The following is a 21,336-nucleotide window of genomic DNA, read 5'->3' as shown; positions in this document are numbered from 1 at the left end:
GACACATATTTCTATGATTTCATCAGTTGCAGATTTTTTTTTTTTAGGTAGGTACATTTTCAAGTCAGAATAATACAGTGCATTCCAGAGGAGTTATTTGTGATTTCTAGGTTACTGTCTTAGAGGATTTTTTTTTACTTCTTCTTCCTTCCATTGGCATATAGCCAAAAATATTGACTGTATTATTGCTGATAAGTTACAAATACAAGCTATTATTTAAAAAGATGCCCTATTGTAATAATAGAGTGGAACAAATAATGTCCTATTCTGCCATCATTGAAAATGGTGGATTCCAAGTAAAGTGTATTTCATCTGTATCAGTGGACTTGAAAACATTTTATCTTTTTCAAAGTTGTTTATTATTTAAACTATCTTTTATCATTTTAGACATATTAAGGAAAGCAGATGTCTGTCTTTCTTTTCTAATTTTTGTAGCTGGTTTTATTTGTCATAGTCACTTACGTGGTAGTTCTGTTATTTTAACACACAGCTAATCTTTTACCCAGGAGAGAGGAAAATCTGTATTTAAGCCAGATTAAAAAATAACAATGTATTCTTTATTTTGTCCGAAAAAGAGAGAGAGAGAGAGAGAGAGAGAGAGAGAGAGAGAGAGAGACAGGAAGCAAGGAAGGAAGGAAGGGAAGGAAAGAAAAAAAAAGAAAAGAGAACGTTTTATCTCTAGGATAACCTATAAAGTAATAGTAAAAGAATATATAACTATAAACAAAGGAGATGTCATATTGAAAAATAACTTCATTATTCCAAAAGAAAGAAAAGGAGGGAAAAAAGGGACAACAAAGAGATGAGGAAAACCATAAAACAAATAGTAATTTGGGATATTTAAACAAAAAGATAAGAAATTTCATTCAGTGTAAATGACATAATACTTTAATTAAGCAAAGATTGTGAGAAACAACCCAAATTCCAGTCATCGGAAGAATTCTAATTAAGTTGTGGTTTATTCACACATGGATTTCTAATCTAATGAACTTCTGTCAATACATTGGTAAATCTCACCAATATGATGTTAAATGAGAGTAGCAAGACTGAAGAGAGTACGTCCTGAATGATTCCATTTGAATAAAATTCAAAACAGGCCAAAACTAACCTATATTTAGAGAAATCAGAATAGTACTTTATTTTGGCAGGGTAGTGATTGAGAGGAGGCATGAGGGAGGCTCCTGGGATATGATAATGTTTTACATTTGAAACTTAGTGGTAGTTACACGGGCATGTTTTATTTGTAAAAGTTTATCAAACTGTACATTTAAGATTTATACACTTTAATATATGTATAAATCAACAAAAATATGGAAATATAAATTAGTAGTCTAGGGTATTCTTTGTGAGTTGTTTTACCCACTTTGTCTATTTTCTCTCCGAAACCTCCTTTTTCCCTCATAGAGTATAAATGGAGTTGACTGCATATCCTGGACTAAATGAACTACCTACAAGGTGTAAATGAAGTACACTCAGAAAGGTAGTAATATTTTCCACCATAATAGCCTGAATTGTGTCAGTCTTTGTGTCCCCTGATGTTTAAAGTTTTAGTATTCAAAGAACAAATGAGAGAAGGAAAGAAAAAAATTGCCTCATATGTGGAAAATTGAAGGACAATACAAAAAAATTGAATATCAGTAATATTCCTATAGGTATTAAAATTGATAAGAAAAGACAACGCATTATAAAAAAGAGTTAACATTAAAGAAATAATAGATGAATAAATCTAAATGATGCATAAATATGAAAAGATGCTCATCTTCTCCATTGATTGAGAATGTACAAATTTAAGCAACAATGGGATATTATCATTAATTGATAATGTAAAAGTTAAAAAGTTGACAAAAGTTAAAAAGTATACTATCTGATGCTTCCATGAATGTGAAGAAGGGCAACTCTCATGCATTGTTTGAAGTACAAATTATTATTGCTTTCTGAGAAATTCACTGACAAAATGAGACAAAAATTGTAAATATACCCTTGAGTGAGCACTTCCTCATTTAAATATAAATTCCAGAGATATAAAAAGTCCACATTAAGTGTATCTGGAAGAGATTTTTATGGCAGCATTTTGGGTAGGGAGCATCAAAATGCTGAAATCAACTTGATTATTCATGGAAAGAGGAATGTTGAATATACTGTGATGTGTTCACCATGTGGCTATTAAAATTAGAGTTAGATCTATACATATGGACATGGAGGAATGCACAGCATATGTTTTCAGGAAGAACACAAGTTGCATAGCTGAAACAGCATAACCTCAGTTTGTAAAAACAAAACTAGTAACCCCCAAGCCTCCCTTGTGCCTATAAATGTGTGTGTATGTGTGTGTGTGTGTGTCTGTGTATGTGTGATTTTAAGTGTATGTGAGTATATAGAATGACATATAAAACATGGTAAAATTGGTTTACCTAAGAAAGAAAGCAAAGGTAAAATCTTGTGGAACTTTTGGTTGTGATTTTTTTTTAATTTTTAATGTTTATTTATTTTTGAGACAGAGGGAAAGACAGTGCAAGGGGAAAGGACCAGAGAGAAAGGGAGACAGAGAATCCGAAGCAGGCTCCAGGCTGTGACAAAAAATTTTCTTATTTGGGAAATAATAATTCTGAGGACTAGAAAAAATTTCTTTTAACCATGTAGGAAGATTTTTACAAAAACAGGTATTTTCAGTAAGCCTTGATAAACTGGAAAACCCAGATAAAATGTGAATGCCATATTATTTGATAACTTTAGTAATAAACAATTTTGGTTTTTAATGATTTCGTACTATAACATTTCATTTAATAAGCCACTTGCTACTTTAAGGTCATAGCTAAATAAATAATGTTTATTCCTATAAATTAGATCTAGGGAGAAATTGTGTTTGCATTAAAATAATTATATCAGCATGAAAAAAAGTCAACTTTTCACATCTAATGCTGTGTATCCTTGTTATACATTACCCACAGAATGTGATTTTTTTTAAAAAGAGGGATTTGAGCTGTCTGTACTGAACTTTTATTTTTCCTTAACCGTTGTGGGGAAAGACCATCACATGGTCTGGGTAAAACTAGCACAAAGTTTATATGAAAATGAAAAGGCTGGAAAATGTAGGACAATGAAATGTTGTAGGTAACCCTAGGTATCTTGACTATTTAAGACAGAAAAACTTCACTTCAAAGAGCTCCCACTTTAATAGATTGTCTTCTTTTCTCCTTGCTTACAATTTGCGGCAAATGTAAGTTTATACAGTTACTATTTTATATATAAAATAGACTTAAATTATATATATAAAATCTTAAATATAATTATAGTTATATGTATGTAATATATGTAAATATAATTTAAAAGTCGTTATATAATTAAGTCTTAGGGTAGACTTAATTTTTAGTTTAAAAATTATAAATTTAATCTTTGTGCTCAATTGTACCTAAAGCCCATTTACATCTTTTGTTTCCTTAGTTTTATGAGTAGAGTAGAGTATTATACCACCTATGGATAGAATAGAGTATTACACTTTTCCTTTAGGATACCCCAGTAAACTTCCAGTAGGCAGTGGAGCTGTGAATTCAGATGTAGGTTTGAAATAGATAAATTTTAGTTGGTCCTATTCAATTCGACAATGTTTTTATCATAAGTATTAAATACTAAGTTAGGCATTGGGATTTCAAAGGTGAATAATAAGGCTTTGCTCCTCAAGGAGCGTAGAGCTTAGTGGGTGGTGAGTTAAAACTCGAAACGGGTAAAGTCTCAATGCCACTAGATAAAAACAAATGTACTTCAGATTAGAACAGAGTTCAGTTTTACTGAACCAGGTGTCAAAGTGAGAAGCAAGAAGTATGAGGAGCTGAGGCTGAGGAGTTAGTTACACACAGTCCAGACCATGACGAATGCATACATTATAAATGAGCTAAGTCTTGGTCATGTTGGAGGCAGATTCTGATTATATGAAACCGAAGCTCAGGCAAAAAGTCAGGACTAGAGAAACACATTTGTAATTCAGTGCACAAGAAAAATAGATAAACCATGAGAATTGATGGATAATGCAAAAATACTACCAACACACAGAAAGTAAGAACAATGGGCCAAGGAAGGAAGTTAACAACATCATCAAATAAGAATCAGCATAGCAAGATACCTTTCAGGAAAGAGTTAGATAAAGAACAGGAGGGCACTTTGAGACTTTCTTGCTGTACTCTATTTTAGACTCTTGTAAAAAAATTTTGATAAAATATAAGGTTCCTGGGGCGCCTGGCTGGCTCAGTTGGAAGAGTTTGTGACTCTTGATCTCAGGGTTGTGAGTTCAAGCCCACATTGGGTGTAGAGATTACTTAAAAATAAAATCTAAAATAAAACCCCCCAAAACAAAAGGTTCCTTTCCAGAAAGTCTTCATGTAAAATTCAGCATACAAAATAGATCATACATTGTATTTTTTATGTATTTGATGATAATTTTCAAAAATTAATATGAAATAATGTACTATAATGGAACATGGAACATTCAATTAATATGAACTAATAGTACTTAATATAATAAATAAAAACTAACACTAGTTAATATAAGACATATAGTCAGCCTATGTATTAGTGCCTTTATGGAGTTCTGGGAGTTTTCTTTGGTAGTTAAAGGGGAAGACAGAGGTCTATTCAAATGCTTCATTTCATTGAAAATCTATAATTAAAGCCCTGTTCAATGATACTATTTATAATAAGTACCATGTTTCCTCAATATTTTTTTAATACTCTTGTAGAGTATTACATTCATTTGCTTGCTCATTTTGAACTGCAGTTTCCTCTTGCTCTGCATTAAACAGGTGTTGAATAGGAAGAGTGAAGCTGAGACATTCAGTATGTCATTTGTTACCTGCTAGATGGGTTCTCACGTATGACTTTGGTGTACTTGAATGTTCAATGTTATCTGTGTGGTGAACTGTAGTCTCATCCCATCTCTTTTTATTTTTTTTATTTATTTTTATTTATTTTTATGAAATTTATTGACAAATTGGTTTCCATACAACACCCAGTGCTCATCCCAAAAGGTGCCCTCCTCAATACCCATCACCCACCCTCTCCTCCCTCCCACCCCCCATCAACCCTCAGTTTGTTCTCAGTTTTTAACAGTCTCTTATGCTTTGGCTCTCTCCCATTCTAACCTCTTTTTTTTTTTTCCTTCCCCTCCCCCATGGGTTCCTGTTAAGTTTCTCAGGATCCACATAAGAGTGAAACCATATGGTATCTGTCTTTCTCTGTATGGCTTATTTCACTTAGCATCACACTCTCCAGTTCCATCCACGTTGCTACAAAAGGCCATATTTCATTTTTTCTCATTGCCACGTAATATTCCATTGTGTATATAAACCACAATTTCTTTATCCATTCATCAGTTGATGGACATTTAGGCTCTTTCCATAATTTGGCTATTGTTGAGAGTGCTGCTATGAACATTGGGGTACAAGTGGCCCTATGCATCAGTACTCCTGTATCCCTTGGATAAATTCCTAGCAGTGCTATTGCTGGGTCATAGGGTAGGTCTATTTTTAATTTTCTGAGGAACCTCCACACTGCTTTCCAGAGTGGCTGCACCAATTTGCATTCCCACCAACAGTGCAAGAGGGTTCCCGTTTCTCCACATCCTCTCCAGCATCTATAGTCTCCTGATTTGTTCATTTTGGCCACTCTGACTGGCGTGAGGTGATATCTGAGTGTGGTTTTGATTTGTATTTCCCTGATAAGGAGCGACGCTGAACATCTTTTCATGTGCCTGTTGGCCATCCGGATGTCTTCTTTAGAAAAGTGTCTATTCATGTTTTCTGCCCATTTCTTCACTGGGTTATTTGTTTTTCGGGTGTGGAGTTTGGTGAGCTCTTTATAGATTTTGGATACTAGCCCTTTGTCCAATATGTCATTTGAGAATATCTTTTCCCATTCCGTTGGTTGCCTTTTAGTTTTGTTGGTTGTTTCCTTTGCTGTGCAGAAGCTTTTTATCTTCATAAGGTCCCAGTAATTCACTTTTGCTTTTAATTCCCTTGCCTTTGGGGATGTGTCGAGTAAGAGATTGCTACGGCTGAGGTCAGAGAGGTCTTTTCCTGCTTTCTCCTCTAAGGTTTTGATGGTTTCCTGTCTCACATTCAGGTCCTTTATCCATTGAGTTTATTTTTGTGAATGGTGTGAGAAAGTGGTCTAGTTTCAACCTTCTGCATGTTGCTGTCCAGTTCTCCCAGCACCATTTGTTAAAGAGGCTGTCTTTTTTCCATTGGATGTTCTTTCCTGCTTTGTCAAAGATGAGTTGGCCATACGTTTGTGGGTCTAGTTCTGGGGTTTCTATTCTATTCCATTGGTCTATGTGTCTGTTTTTGTGCCAATCCCATCTCTTTTTAGAAAGATCCACATAAACCTATGGGTAGGTGTTTGTTTTATTGCAAAAGAATACATGATCATATATTTCTGATCTATGCAGTAAGTTCTGGAGAAATGTATCCTTTAGACCCAAGGGAAAAACAGGTATATTTCTGTTCATGCTTACCCAGTGAAGCTGATTAGATCTGTAGTTTCTCTTTTCTCACTGACTCACACTCAATTTTTTATTTCTATCTAGAATTTAGTAATAGCTCAGTTTATCAAGTGACTACTGTATACAGGGGTGGGGATAATGCTCTCCACTTACTATCCCATTTCGTCGTCACCACAGGCCTGTGAAGTACGCATTTATAAATATTATGTTAGAAATAGGCAAACTGAGGCACAATAGAATCCAGAGCTGGAATTGGGGAAAGTTCTGTCCAGTTACAAAATCCATGCTCTTAACTGCTGCAGGATTAGTTCAAACCTCTTCTCATAAAAAATAATGTGTTCTTGAACTATCATTTGGATCCTGAGGTCATAGGACTATATGCCAGACTTACTCAAGTCAAGAAGATTTATCTTTTTTTAATGTTTGTTTGTTTATTTATTTAGAGACTGAGAGTGAGTGAATTGGGAAGAGGCAGAGAGGAGGGAGGAGAGAGAGAGAGAGGGAGACAGAAAAAAAATCCCAAGCAGGCTCCATGCTGTCAGCACAGAGCCTGATGCAGAGCTCAGTGTCATGAACCGCGAGATCATGACCTGAGCTGAGATCAAGAGTCAGACACTCAACCAACTGAGCCGCCCAGGGGCCCCAAGTCATGAAGATTTCTGACTCTCCATTCTGTTATCTATACCCTCTTGAGTACAAATTGCTAACTGGCAGCTGACTCAAAAGCTGTTCTTTGTTGTGTCTAATTTTTAAAATTAAATGCAGGTCAAAAATTAAAATACTATAAATAACAAAAAGAAAAGAGTAAAAAGAAAATATTTTTAGTTTTTCTTAAAAAAACAAGCCATCTTGCAAAATAGGACCACATTCCCTCAGTGCAACAGCCGGTTGGGATCCGCTGCTCCCTTTAAATTGGTAATGCACTTTTGACTTCCTAATTCCTACCACTTTTCATTACCTTGCACTGAACAGAAGTCACCCATTTACATTTCGTTCACTGCCTGTGTCGACATCTGAGTATCTATCCTGCCCTTATGTCATGTTTTCCAAACTGCTCTCTGCATAGGTAGTGGGTAGGACTCCAGAACTCCCACACCTCCTTCAACCATAGTCATTGTCACAAGCAATTAACCTTGAATAAATTACTCTTCATCTTAAATAAGCTTAAAAACTATTTCCCCAAATATTTGAAATGTCCTACTTCTTGGTTCTCAAATTCTCTTATGTATTTAATATTATTTCTCCTTTGTTTTTAAGATTATTACTTCATAATATATTTATAAGTAATTCTGTATAATTACATAACACAAGTTCATGAGTAGAGTCACTCTCCATTCTTTTGAAGAATTTCCCTTATTAAAATTTTAGTATATTTAACTATCCAGAACACATTTTTAGGTTATTTTAGACGGCTGACTTTAAAAAATGTTGCTTCATATCCACAAAGAAGATCATAGTTTTATATACACTTAAATCATTTTTCATATATTCATGTGCAGTCTAGCTCTAATTAAACTCTCTAGAATTAGACATTCCAAGTGTTATATTTTAATTTAATTTATTGATTTGCCACTTACTTAAACTATAATTGAAATTTTACATGACTAGGTAGTCAGTAAAAAAAAAAAATCTGTATTCTGAATGGCCTCATGCTCAGAAAGTGTGGTTTGGAAGTGACTATACTGTAACTTAAAAAGAATAACAGATTCTTGAAAATATATTCAATTATTGAATATTTTCTAGGCCTAACAGGGCCTAGCGACAATGCCAGTTTGCAAAGATCACATACATAAATGAAGATTTTCTATTAAGTATTTGAAGGGGACAACTTAACTGAGAAGACAAAGCAAGTTTAGTGTGTATGTAGGTAGGTAGTCACGCATCTGAAGCCAGACCTCTCAACCTCTCAACAGGCTGCTCTGAGCACTGGAGCCCAGGTTTGAGCCTTATTCTGAATTTTCCTCATGAGCCTGCTGTATAATTTTGTCCACTAAGAATCTTGACCTTCCATTCCACATCAATACAATTAATAGTTTTGCTAGAACTAATTTAATTAGGCGTGTTTGTATTGCCTATGATGTCTCAGGCACTGAGCCAACCCTGGGGAAAACATCATGTCTCAAAAACAGTTTTACCTTCAAAGGACCTCCCAAACAGCTTTTCTGTAGCAGTGCTTAATTCTGGTGCCCCATCTTCAGTTTCTTGAGTGTTTTAGGGGCATTATAGTGAGCCTAGTGGTCAGAGTTCCATTTTCCATTTGTCAACATTTTGGCTATTTGGAGGAGTGTTTGTGCTCCTTTGTTTAGAAGGCAATGGGTCCTTAAAGTTGGTATTTCCAAGGTATCCTTTTGATTACTCACATTTCTGACAATGGCAGAGGTACAAGCCACCTTATCAGGGCAGATCTTTGTGCTGCCAGATTCCTGGGACCCAGACTAGAGTCTTTTTCTCAGCCTTTGAAATGATTTCAGGAGCATCCAGTTCCTCCATTAAATCCTTCCTTACTTAACAACATCACAGTGTCATTTGTTTCCAGACCTGCTACTTGATGGGCACAGCTTTATCACTCTTTTTAAGTGGCCCAGGTATTATTCATATCCGTTTCTGCTACAGTACCCAAGAAATCACAGCCAATGTAAGAATTTATTTAAATGAAAAATGTAATAAATAGTACTATTTTGATTTCTTAGGAATTTTTCATACAGCTAGATTATAAAACACAACTGTGCTGTTGGTTTGATACTTACTCTGTTCTATTGTTTCGAGTGATTATCATTACGAATAGGTCATGATAATTTATTTAAGCGAGCTGATCACTGTTTAAATAATTAGGTTTAAAGAGTACCATAAAAAGAGAATGTTCTGCCAAGGACTCCTGGGGGTCTTCTTGTTTTATATCCTGCTTCTAATGGTGAGCTATATACTTGATTTTAGGAAATGAAACACGAACATGGTGATTTGTTTTTTGAAACCTTTATTTAATTCAGATAATGTCCTCTATCATCTACAAAATCCTTTTATTACAGTGCTTTGGTGGTATATGCCTTTTTCATTACTGCCTGAAGTTGGAATTGCCATTCAATAAAAACAGCTTGTAGCTCTAAGAAATAACAAACAGGAAATTCAGTTCCCTGAAGCAAGACTGGGGATTTTCTTTGGTAGTTAAAGGGGAAGAAAGAGGTCTTTTCAAAGGCATTTATTTTATTGGAAGTCTCTCATTAAAACCATTGTTCAACATGACATAATTTACAAGAAGCCATATGTTCCCTCAACATGACAGTTCTTTTCAGTTTCCTTTTGTGGTGAAATATAGTCATGTGTCTGCTTATTTTGAGGTGTAGTCCCTTTCTCATCTAGATTAAGCATTACAACATTAAACATGAAACTGAGATACTTCATTTTTCACTGACACTTGACAGATAAGTTCCCCTGAACCACTTTGGTTGCACGTGAACTGTCAATGTTACATATGTGGAGGACTGGAGTCTCTTTCCATCCACCTTTGGGAACTTCCAAAAGCACTCACCTTGTTGTAGTTGCTTTCTTTATTAAAAACTAATGTAGCTAGGGGAGCCTGGGTGGCTCAGTCAGTTAAGTGTCCAAATTCGGTTCAGGTCATGATCTCGTGGTTCATAGGGTCAAGCCCTACATCCAGCTCTGTGCTGACAGCTCAGAGACTGGAACCTGCTTCAGAATCTGTGTCTCCCTCTCTCTCTTCCCCTCACCCACTCATGCTCTGTCTCTTTCTTTCTCAAAAATAAAAAAAAACATTAAAAACTTTTAATGCGAGAAGCTTTAAAAAAAAGAAAATTAACATAACTAAGCAATTCTGATTGTGTAATAATTTTTAGAGACATTTAGTCTATTGACTCAGAAAGATAAAAATGCGTATATGGGAATAGTTTCACTTAACCAATGAATTAGACCTATATTTTCACACTAACTCATCAAAAATTTCACTACCTTCTAAATTTTAATACTAGCACCGTTAATCAAGTGCTTCCTGTATGCCAGAAATGGGACTCCGTGCTTTGTACTCACTATCCCATTTAACCCTCACTATGACCCTGGGAAATATGCACTTATCCCTTTATGTTACAAATGAAGAATGAGATATCATAGGATCCAGAGCTGGGCTTTCTAGAACAAATCTGCCCAGCTGCAAAGTCTGCTCTTACCCACTACATGATCAGCCCAGTTCTCTTCCCAAATCACAAAGTGTTAGTGAAAAATGCATTTGGACACTGAAGTCAAAGAATATATGCCAGTTTTACCTGAGTCATGATTTCAGATCTTCCATATTCTTACCCATAAAATGAGAACCTTGATCCTGAGCAAAAAAAAATTTGACTTTTTAGAAAAAAGAGTTTATCCAGCAAAACAGATCCAAATTCTGTTAGTACAACAATCAGCTGGTGTTAGCAGCTGTTGCTTCTATAATCAATGCATACTTCATGCCCTACTCCTGCCTCCCCCACTTGTCTTGCACTGAACCACTGTCACGTATTTATCTCTCCTGCTCTGCCTCTGTGGAATTCTGGGTGTGTACCCAGACTTCAAGCCATGTTTCCCAAACTGTCCTTGGAGAGCTTCTGGGTAGGGCTTCAAGACTTCCATTCCATCTTTAATCAAAGCCTTTGATACATACTTTTTTTTTGACAAATTGTCTTAAAATAAGCTTAAAAATCATTGATCTTGATGACTTTTCCAGTTCTAAAATAGGTAACTTTTATTCAGATATAACTAGAATATCTTTTTTTTTTTTTTACTATTTTTATTAGTATAAAGTAAGAAAATATAGAAATTCTAAGGTAGGCTTAAAATGCTCCAAGAAAACAAAAAGCAAGATCATATATTTAAAAATTAAGGAAGAAAGAAATTCACTATGTGCAAGGTGAGTAGATAACAATACATACAATCTTCTAACTGTGAGCGATCTGTGAACTATCTGCAATCAGCTCAAATCTGATTGCAGTGTGTTTTGGGGGATAAAGTTTTACTGTAACACAGCCATACCCGACAATTTACGTATCACCTATGACTGTTCTCACTCTACAGTGATGGGAAAGTAGTGTCAACAGAGACCATATTGTCTGAAAATATTTACTATCTGTCCCTTTACAGAAAAAATGTGCCAAATCTAGGCAAAATCTGGGCAGCACCCGTAGAGCAGAGTGGTTCCAGGTCAATTGGGACTAAGTCATTACAAAAGTTTGCTAACATTAAGTGATGGCCAAGACAGTGTCCCTCTCCACTTAGATTTCATATTCCAATTGGTACATTTACTCCATCACAAAATACTGAATAGGATATTTCAGTAATCATGCTTATAAATAACCTAGAAATATACACAGAGTAGCTCTGTCAATTATTTAGTATTTGACAGGAATTATGCTAAATATTATATGTAAATATATACTTGCAATTTATTTAATATTTATACCATCACAGTGATAAACACAACAATATTATTTCCATTTTCCAGATAGTTTAAGTAACACGCTTAACGTCACATTTAAATCCAGGCATCACTGTAACAAAGTAGTCACAGGAGCATATGGTAGGAAAGGGACTCTTGCCCAACCTTCAAGCTCAGAAAAATTTACTAGAGGTTTTGTCTCGACTAAATTATAAAAATGTAGCATAGGAGCAAAATCGGATGGAGAGAGTGAGGATTTATGAAGGCCATAGGCAGTCTCTAAGTTCCCTGACAATTTCCTGTAATTTTATCTTCTTCAGGCTGCAGTGACTAGATGTGCTAAGGTAATGGGGTTGCATTGATAGACTACATGAGAAATGACAATATTAACAATAACAAGAGCCTCAGCCATTTGTAGAGCATGTTCAATACCCCTTATGTGCTAACATTCCTCATATATTGTTTGGTTTAATCCACAGAATAACTTTATTAGGCAAATACTCTTATTATTGAGTCCATTTTATAGATAAAGAAACAGAGGAAAAGATAAGTATCTTATCCAGACTTGCCTAGATGGGAATTGGCAAGACAGTTTTCCAAATGAGGCATTCTCATCCCAGAATCTGAGGTCTTCACCATGCCTCACCTTGTTCTGCCTTCTCAGTACAATGCACTAGCTCTCTGAGCAATGGAGTCCTGGTAGCTGACTTCTCATGTCGAGAATTTCAGTTCTCTAAAGGTGTGGACATGATGGGTTCAGAGAATTGGCAGTGACATGGAGATTTTCACTGGACAGACTTGTGATGCCAGGTCCCTTAAGCAGGGATCACTGGTCCAATCAGCTGCAACCAAGTCACCAAATGCAAAACATTAGGAAGTTGTGGGGCAAATGTAGCCGTCAGTTAGAAATTATTGGAGCCCTCTCTGTCTAGGAAGTCTTGGGGTTATGAGCCTCACTTCACAAATCAAGAAATACATTTTATGAGCTATCAAAAAACTTGCCCAAAGCCCTACAGCTTTTAAAGTATCAGATCGTGGGGCACCTGGGTGGCTCAGTCTGTTAAGTATCTGACTTTTGGTTTCAGCTCAGGTCATGATCTCACTGTTCGTGGGTTTGAGCCCCATGTCAGGCTCCATGCTCACAGTGCAGGGCCTGCTTCAGATTTTTCTCTCTCTCCCTCTCTTTTTGCCCCTCTCTCATGCTTTCTCTCTCTCTCTCTCTCAATAATAAATTTTAGAAAAATTAAAAAAAGAAAGTATCAGATCCCAATTTTGAATCAAATTTGGTCTAATATAATAACATTTGTTCTTTTTTCCCATGTCATGAGAATTCATATGTATGCATAAGATTTAATTTCCCAGTACCTAAAATGTCAGGAAATCCAGAAACTTAATTTTTTTCTTCTAACATTTTCAGCATTCTAATTGAAATTAAAATCTAAATTTCAGTCTAATTGAAATCTCAAAGGGTTGCTGATAAACAAATCACTCATGAAAAAAACTGCTAAAAATTTTAGAAATATTGGCAATATAAGAACCTGAGAACCTTTCGGAGATTGACTTCAAAACTTGTCATCCCAATTTTATATGAATAAATCTTTACGAGGTTTTACTTTACCCCATCTAATATCAAATAAAATGCTTTGACATTTTTTTAAGTAATTGGTTTTGTTTTTTAAATCATGACTTAAGGTATTATAACAATTTTACCAGTAAAGTTTCAAAACTAAGTTATGTAAAAAGCCAAGAGACTTAATTTTTTGATCAATCTCTGAGGGATTTTTATTTTGGAGAAAAACATATAAGCTGAGAACACACATGTGATTACAAATTTGCTTTCACTCTTAAAACAAGCTTGTCTGGAGAACAATATGGAAATTTCTTTAAAATGAAACATAGATTCATCATATGACCCAGCAATTCCATTCCTACAACTCCACCTAAAATAGTGAGCACATAGGTACCCACACAGACTTACACTCAAATGTTCATGGCAGCATTATTTGCAATGACCAAAAAGTGGAAACAACCCAAAATGTCAATTGATGGCTACCCAAAATAGACTGTATCCATACAATGGAATATCATTTGTCAATAAAAAGGAATAAAGTGCTGATAAAACTACAACAAAGATAATCTCAAAAAGTGAAAGAACCCAGTTACAAAAGTACACATATTCTCCATTTTTATAGAATGTCCCAAAAAAAGGCAAATGTATAGAAACAGAAAGGAGATTTGTTGTTGCTTAAAATTTGAGGTTTGAATGGAGAACAACCACAAGTTGAGATGAGGTCTATCTTTAGAGCTATGGAAATGTTCAGAAATTAGACTGTGGTGATGTTGTGCGGTTATGTTTTATACAGTAAAAACAGGTGAATATTATGTAAAGTACATCTCAATAGAGCTATGGTAAAAAAAATCATTTTGTATTTTATAAAATTCTGGCTTATTTCAGATTGGATTAGGGTCAGTGGGACAGTTGGGCAAAAACTAAATTTACTGACATTTATTAGATTTTGTTCATAAATCAAACTATCCATTTCCTAAATAATGAAATTCCTTCTCCAATATTATCAAATTTTTCCTCTGTAGTTACAGAATTTAATTACATGTTACAAGTTATAATTGTGAGGCTCAAAATGCTTCATGATTTAGAAAGGGATGGTAATCATAAATCATATAAACAAAAATAGAAATGTTACATAGCTTGCCCACCTGCTACAACGTTTTATTTAAGTCTTATAGAAGAATCTAAATAACATTCAAGTATAATCATGACGTTTACTAGGCAGACATTTCGGTTATAAAGGCATTTTATAATATATACTTCTGATCCAAACTATTACTTATGTATATGAATGGCTATTGAAAGGGATAATATACACCTTTTCCAACTCCCTTCAAAGGAACTTTAGTATTCCAATTTCATTTTGTAAATCACATTATGGAACATATTATGTTGAAACAAGTTAATTTCTTTATTAAAATAGCTATTCATAAAAGTTGCTTTCATTTCATAAAAATGAAAGAAATCTTTGAAAAGTAATTTCTCTGAATTCTGTTTTCTGATCAACAAGATAGGAAAACTGCTTAGCTGGTAAATCTTAAGCTACCATGTCTCAATTTATGTGGTTTTGCATGACTGATTGACGTGTAATCAATTTGTTAACCTCTGTGAGTTTATGTTCTGTAAACTTAATCACAGGTTAAGCCATTTCTACTCTACGGAACATTTCAAGAAATGTCCTTGGAGCTGGTAATGTTGAGATCTGTTTAAATAAAGGGCTTGCTTTCTGGCTGATGGGTGAAAGATTCATTCATTTTATTTAATTTTCCCTATTGTGGCAAAATATATATAACATAAAGTTGTCATTTTAACTATTTTTAAATATACAGTTCAGTAGCATAAGTACATTCACAGTATTGTGCAACAGGTATAACCGTCCATCTCTAGAAGTTTATCTTTCCAAATTGAAACTCTGTAATCATTAAATAATAACTCCCCATTGCCCCCGCCTCCGCCCCCAGCCCTTGGGAACCACCATTCTGTTTTCTGTCTCTATGAACTTCACTGCTCTGGGTACTTCACATATGTGGAATCATACAGTATTTATCCTTTTAACTGGTTTATTTCTCTTAGCATAATGTCTTCAGAGTTCATCCATGTTTATATTGTATCAGAATTTCTTTCCTTTTTAAAAGTGAATAATATTCCATTGTATTCATATTCCATACATTGCTTACCATTCATCCATCAGTGGATACTTGGATTTCATCCATGTTTTAGCTATTATGAGTAATGCTGCTTCAAATATAGACGTGAAAAGATTGATTTCTTATAACCAGCATTCATGCCAGGCAGTCAGCTCCCCTCTTCCAGCCTTTCCACCTTATTCCCTAGAGGCGTGCCATAATAAACATTATAAAATTCACAGTTAATGGATGTTCTCAATAAATTTTCTTTACTGTTTCAAGTCTCTAGTTCATTCCTCATTAAGAAAGGATTTGCTGTTGCTGGGAGCAAAATGTCTGTTCCATTTGGTGTGTCTGTTTGGGAGCAATAACTTCCTGAATATAAACTGAGAGCCAAAGCCAAGATACTAATTTATGAAGCTCAAGTATTGATTTGGAGATGCCATTATCTCCCCCTGATGCTATTTCCTGTTAACCCTCTCCCTGGCTAAATAGATAGATAGATAGATAGATAGATAGATAGATAGATAGATAGATAGATGTATCTGGGAAAGAGCCAGACTCTTTTATTTAGTAAAATACATACTGGCCAAGGAATTCATACGAGCTATAAATGTGTATTTTCAGTAAGTTTACTCCAAATTATCCTGTACACTGGTATAAGGTAACACTGAGAAACTATGCACCTTTATATAATAACAAGATATAAGAAAAAGTATAATGATGTGGTATTGCACCTTTGTTTTATTAACCATAAATTATAATGTACATTCATTTTAGTTACTCTGTGCCAGAATCTAAGTGCTTTCTCTTCAGACTCATCCTCCAGACCATTCCTCACACATATATACACTTTAGTTTCTTAAACTCTGTGGAGTAGGTATTATTATCATCATTCCCATTGTACAGAAAAATGAGGTTAAAAGAGGTTAAGTGTGATGTCCAAGTTACACAGCCAGTAAATAGGTAGCAGATCTAGGGTTACAATCCAGGTGTCCTGACCCTAAGGTTTGTGCACTTAATAGCTGTGTCTTTCTGCCCCCTCAATTTGGGGGGTTTTACCCAGACAAGCCCATCATCATTTTGCAAAAGAACCTGACAAGAGCAGAGTTATTTTCTTTAAAAAAAAAATCATCATTTGAAAGTTTCTGTTGGTGGGCTTTTTTCTTCATTCTGGTTATATTGTACTTATTAACCCTTGGCTTCATTTCATCTTTCCTCAGACATTCTGTATTATTTCTGTCTCTTGGTGATATCTATTGCATTTTACTAGCGCCATCGATATTTACAGTAAGGGTACCATATATCCATTGTTTTTTTTCTCCTTTTCAAAAATAAAGAAAAGTTAAAAATATTTGAATCTTATACCAATTTTGATGTACTTCGCCAGATACATATGAAAACATTATTTTTATTACTTTTTAGTTTTTTCCACAATCTTATAACTAATTTTTATTTGGTATATTTTTCCAGAACCACACCAGTTCAAGTAAATCCCATTGAGATTTGAAAAACAATTTAAGAGCACTTTTCTTCCCATTTTAATTCACAGACATCAAGGAAAATGGTTCTTTGTTAACAAGTCTATTGTAAACTCATCAAATAGTATTCATAAGTCAAAACCTGAAGGGAAAAATAGGACCCACTGTACTTTAAATTGTATAATCAGGGTTTGTTGGAAATTAGGTAAGTAATGTCCTCCAATAAAGTATAAAAGTTGATTGTATTTCTACACATATTGCTTGACAAAAATAAATTATAAAAAGCCTATTGTAATTAAATCTTGATTATAGCCTTTACTTTATTCCTGGTTATTTCACAAATAGTCTGAGACAGTTGATGTTTACTTTTCTGTTTCAGTTTTATTAGGGCTTTATAAGCTGAAGCAAAAAGACATACGTTAAAAGTATCTCAGGGTTTTCATTCTGCTCACCTTATTCTTCCATAATTAGGCCCAAAGATGAAAATCATCTGTCCAACCCCACCAAAAAGTTGTATTTCATTTTTGTTTTACATTGGATGCCTTCATTGCATGTAAAAGGGGGCTACACGTTGCATAACAAAGATCTTTTTTCTCCCAAAATGAGTTAATACTTACACTTTTGGAAACAAAGTTAAAAATTTTTAATTGTAATTTCTCTTTCAAATAAAAAAATATAAACTATTTTTAAAATAACTTCTTTATGCATTTGGACATCTTCTGCCTTTACCACCATGCCTCATCCAAGCCTCAGTCCTCCAGATCTATAGGTGGAACTGTGGCCTGAATCCTGGAGCCCATCAGGACCTTGGAACTACCTTCTGTTATCCAGTGTCTTCTTTCCTCTCAAATACCAGCTCTGAAGACAAAGTGCCAGGTGATAGATAAGGTTCTTGAGAGAAAGGAGACTTCCAAAGAAAACCTAGGAAAGTGAGGTTTCATTTAATGACATAGAAGGATGCAGAATCAGGGTGCCTGAGTATCTCAGTCATTTAAGTGTCCAGTTGATCTCAGCTGGGGTCTTGAGCTCAGCATTGTGAGTACTGCGTGTGGAGCCTACCTAAAAATATCAGTTGTTCCTTTTTTTAAAGGTGGGGGCCTGCTCCCTCTGCAGAACCAACCAGGCATGTGAAGATAACTTCACATTGGACACCATCCACAAGGCAACCTTGGGAATCATGGGACCATATGTTGACCATATCCTGAGTCACTGGGTCACCACTGAGCACCTGAAAAAAATTTGGGGATCACCAGCAATTACAATGGCTAACTCCACATGTTTGAAAGTCTCCATGTCCTCCCTCCCACTTCTCAAAACTGTCTTAAAAGCAGAGGAAGAGAGCTACCAGTGTTGTGCCATTAATCTCCACTCCCTCCTCCCATCCTTCATCAATGAGGCCTGAGGTGACAGGAGCAATTTCTGAGAAGCATATGCTCCTCTGGGGGCAAACCAGCACCCGCAATTGCGAGGTTAAGAATCCATCTACAGGGATAACCACGGGCACTGCCCCTTCCAACAGAACCTCACAAAGCTGCTTTTATTGGAGATCCATCTGAACAATTTCTAGGATTATCAGTTTTTCTTAAAGCGTTGTTAAGACAGTGAGACTCGAGGTACCAAGCTATATCCCGTGAGCTTGCCCTGGATGTACGACTGCCTTTGAGATCCAAGGTGGTGGGTGTACTACAGCCTGGACCCTGCAGGACCTGGTCTCCCCGGGAAAAGGTGGGCGTGGCTTTCCGATGGACGGGCGGGGCTTCTGTGGGAGGAGAGTCTCCGCCGAGGGGCTGCGCAGAAGACTCTCGCTTGTGTCCCAGGAAAGGACAGCTGATTCCCCCGAGCGGGGACATGCAGCGTCCCTGAAGACTGAGCAGGAACGGATTGAGAAAGTCCTGTGATAGGAGGGCTGAGGTGTCCGCAGCCTGCTTACACCCACGGCCCGGGCCCTGCGACGCCTGGGACCCCAAGTGCGGCGGCAGCGATGCTTGGCCGAGTCTGGGCTCTGGCGCTGGCGCTTATGCTCCTGGCCCCGGGACAAGGTTGGCGAGGTAGGGTTCAGGCGGAAGGGAGCGCTGGGGCGCCACTCGGACCTTAGGGAGAAGGGGGCTGACTTCCTGGATGACACTGGAGCGTCCTTGTGCATCCTATGGCCGCATCTGATACTTGACCCTCACCGACCTCTGCCCTGCCCTTCTGCCCTCTTTGGTCAGTTTGCAGCCCTTCGGCTCTGCGTGATTTCTTCGTGCTCAGGAGTTTGTCGCCTCCTCTTCTCCCGCTCTAGGACCCTCAGTCCTGTTAGTGTTCCTCGGTTCTGTTTCCTGCTGATATCCTGCTCTTTAAGGTCTCTAATTTACTCTAAGAAACTTTTGCTGGATTTGCCAGCATCCTAGTGGCAAGTGGAGCCGAATTACCCGCAAAGAGTTAAGTTCCAAACTGCTGGACATCTACTGCACTCCCACCCCACCGCTGGAAATAAGTAATTGATGAACATTTTATCTCTACAATAAATCAATACGTTAAGTTCTGTGTATGATATTTTAGTATATCTGTTACAATCCCTCTTGCTGCTGTAGAAGAGATCTCTACGAAGAAAATAGCACCACTCCTGCATCTTTAATCCATTAAAAAGAGGACAGTTTAGAATACAGGGAAGTTAAAACATTAGTTAGCTCTTCCTGATTGCTTTTTGTGGGCGGATAGTTGGGAATATTAAATGAAAGTGACTTATTATATTGTAAATTTCCTTATATGTTTTCAGAAATAAATCTGATCTGTGTATATCTGCCCCTTGAAAAAAAAATACATTTATAATTGCTTAGGGTATAATTTAGTCTTATCATCTTGTTGATCTCAATGTATGTTACTAAGGTGAATTTGCTTTGTAAAAAGAGGAGGTGGGAGAGAAAGCACTTTCCCATGTAAAATTTTAAAAAGAATATTAAAACCCAATATATTATTTCCTGAAATGATACTTTAACAAGGTGTCATTAGTCTGTACCTTCTTTCGTTTGCTTTCAGATTCACTAGATTTTCATGAAGAACTGTTAAACATAAAAAGCATTAAATATGCATTTATTATAGTTAGATAAAATATTTCCAGAAAAATGACTAATATTTATAGAGAGTATCTGCTTCAATGTTTGCCATACAGCACAAAACCCCTTGTTGCCTTTATATAATAGCTTTATAATTTCCCTACTGAGGGCAAATATTAACCCTTACCAAGTTCTAAGTTCATATGTTGGTAAAGTTGGTAAGTTTTTTATATCTAATAAAGATGGAAGGAGAGAGGAATAGAAAATATTATTTTTTTCAAACAGCTTTATTGAAATACAGTTTATTGTACCATATAAGTCACTCATTTACAGTGTGCAGCAGTTACTGCAGTATGCAGTGGTCTGTTTTTTAGTATATTCACAGATATGTGCAACCACTGCCGTCAGTTATAGGACATTTTTATCATCTGAAAAAGAAATACTGTACTCCAGCTTTCTGTCCCCTCTTCCCTCCATTACCGTCTCACCTTTGCAACCATAGGCAATCTCTGATTTACTTTCTGTTCTATGGATTTGCCTATTCTGGACATTTTAATAAGTGGAATCATATAGCAGCCTGCCTTTTGTGACTGACTGTTTTCACCTAGCTTTATGTTTTCAAGGTTCATTCATATTGTACTGTATTTAGTACTTCATCTCTTTTCATGGTGGAGTAATTTTCCACTCTAAGTATTTACATTGTACATTCATCAGTTGATGAACATTTGGGGTGTTTACACCTTTGGGCCACGTTTTTAAGTTTTTATTTATTTATTTTGTGGAGGGGAGCAGAGAGAGAGAGAGAGGGAGAGAGAGAATCCCAAGCAGGCTCTGCATCATCAGCATAGAGCCTGACTAGGGGGACTCAAACTCTCGAACTGTGAGATCGTGACCTGAGCCAAAATCGAGAGTCAGTGGCTTAACTGACTGAGCCACCTGGGCACCCCCACCTTTGGGCCATTATATGTAATGCTACTGTGAACATCCTGGTACAAGCTTTTGGGTGAACACCTGTTTTCATTTCTCTTAGGCATGGATATACCTAGAAGCATATTTATTACTGGAATTACTGGATCATGGAGTAATTCTGTTTAACCTTTTGAGGAACAGCTAGTTCCAAAGTGGCTGCATGTTTTATAGTCTCATAGAAGTGTGTGAGGGTTCTAATGCATCCACATCCCGGTTGACATTGAGATTTTGATTTTAGCCACCTTATTT

The 21,336-nt window shown here is 36.1% G+C and overlaps 1 protein-coding gene across 1 annotated transcript in view; it reads left to right on the top strand.

The window, feature by feature from the left end:
- The first annotated feature begins 18,859 nt into the window (after window positions 1-18,859).
- Window positions 18,860-21,336, top strand: part of VWDE (von Willebrand factor D and EGF domains) — a 77,322-nt gene continuing 74,845 nt past the window's right edge. The window contains exon 1 of the mRNA XM_043588986.1: window positions 18,860-19,131. Coding sequence (XP_043444921.1) covers window positions 19,065-19,131 — 67 coding nt within the window. The 5' untranslated portion in view covers window positions 18,860-19,064. The remainder of the gene's footprint in view (window positions 19,132-21,336) is intronic.

Source organism: Prionailurus bengalensis, chromosome A2, assembly GCF_016509475.1.
Source record: "Prionailurus bengalensis isolate Pbe53 chromosome A2, Fcat_Pben_1.1_paternal_pri, whole genome shotgun sequence".
NCBI classification, from domain to species: Eukaryota; Metazoa; Chordata; class Mammalia; order Carnivora; family Felidae; genus Prionailurus; species Prionailurus bengalensis.
This window is presented reverse-complemented; position numbering and strand designations above follow the sequence as displayed.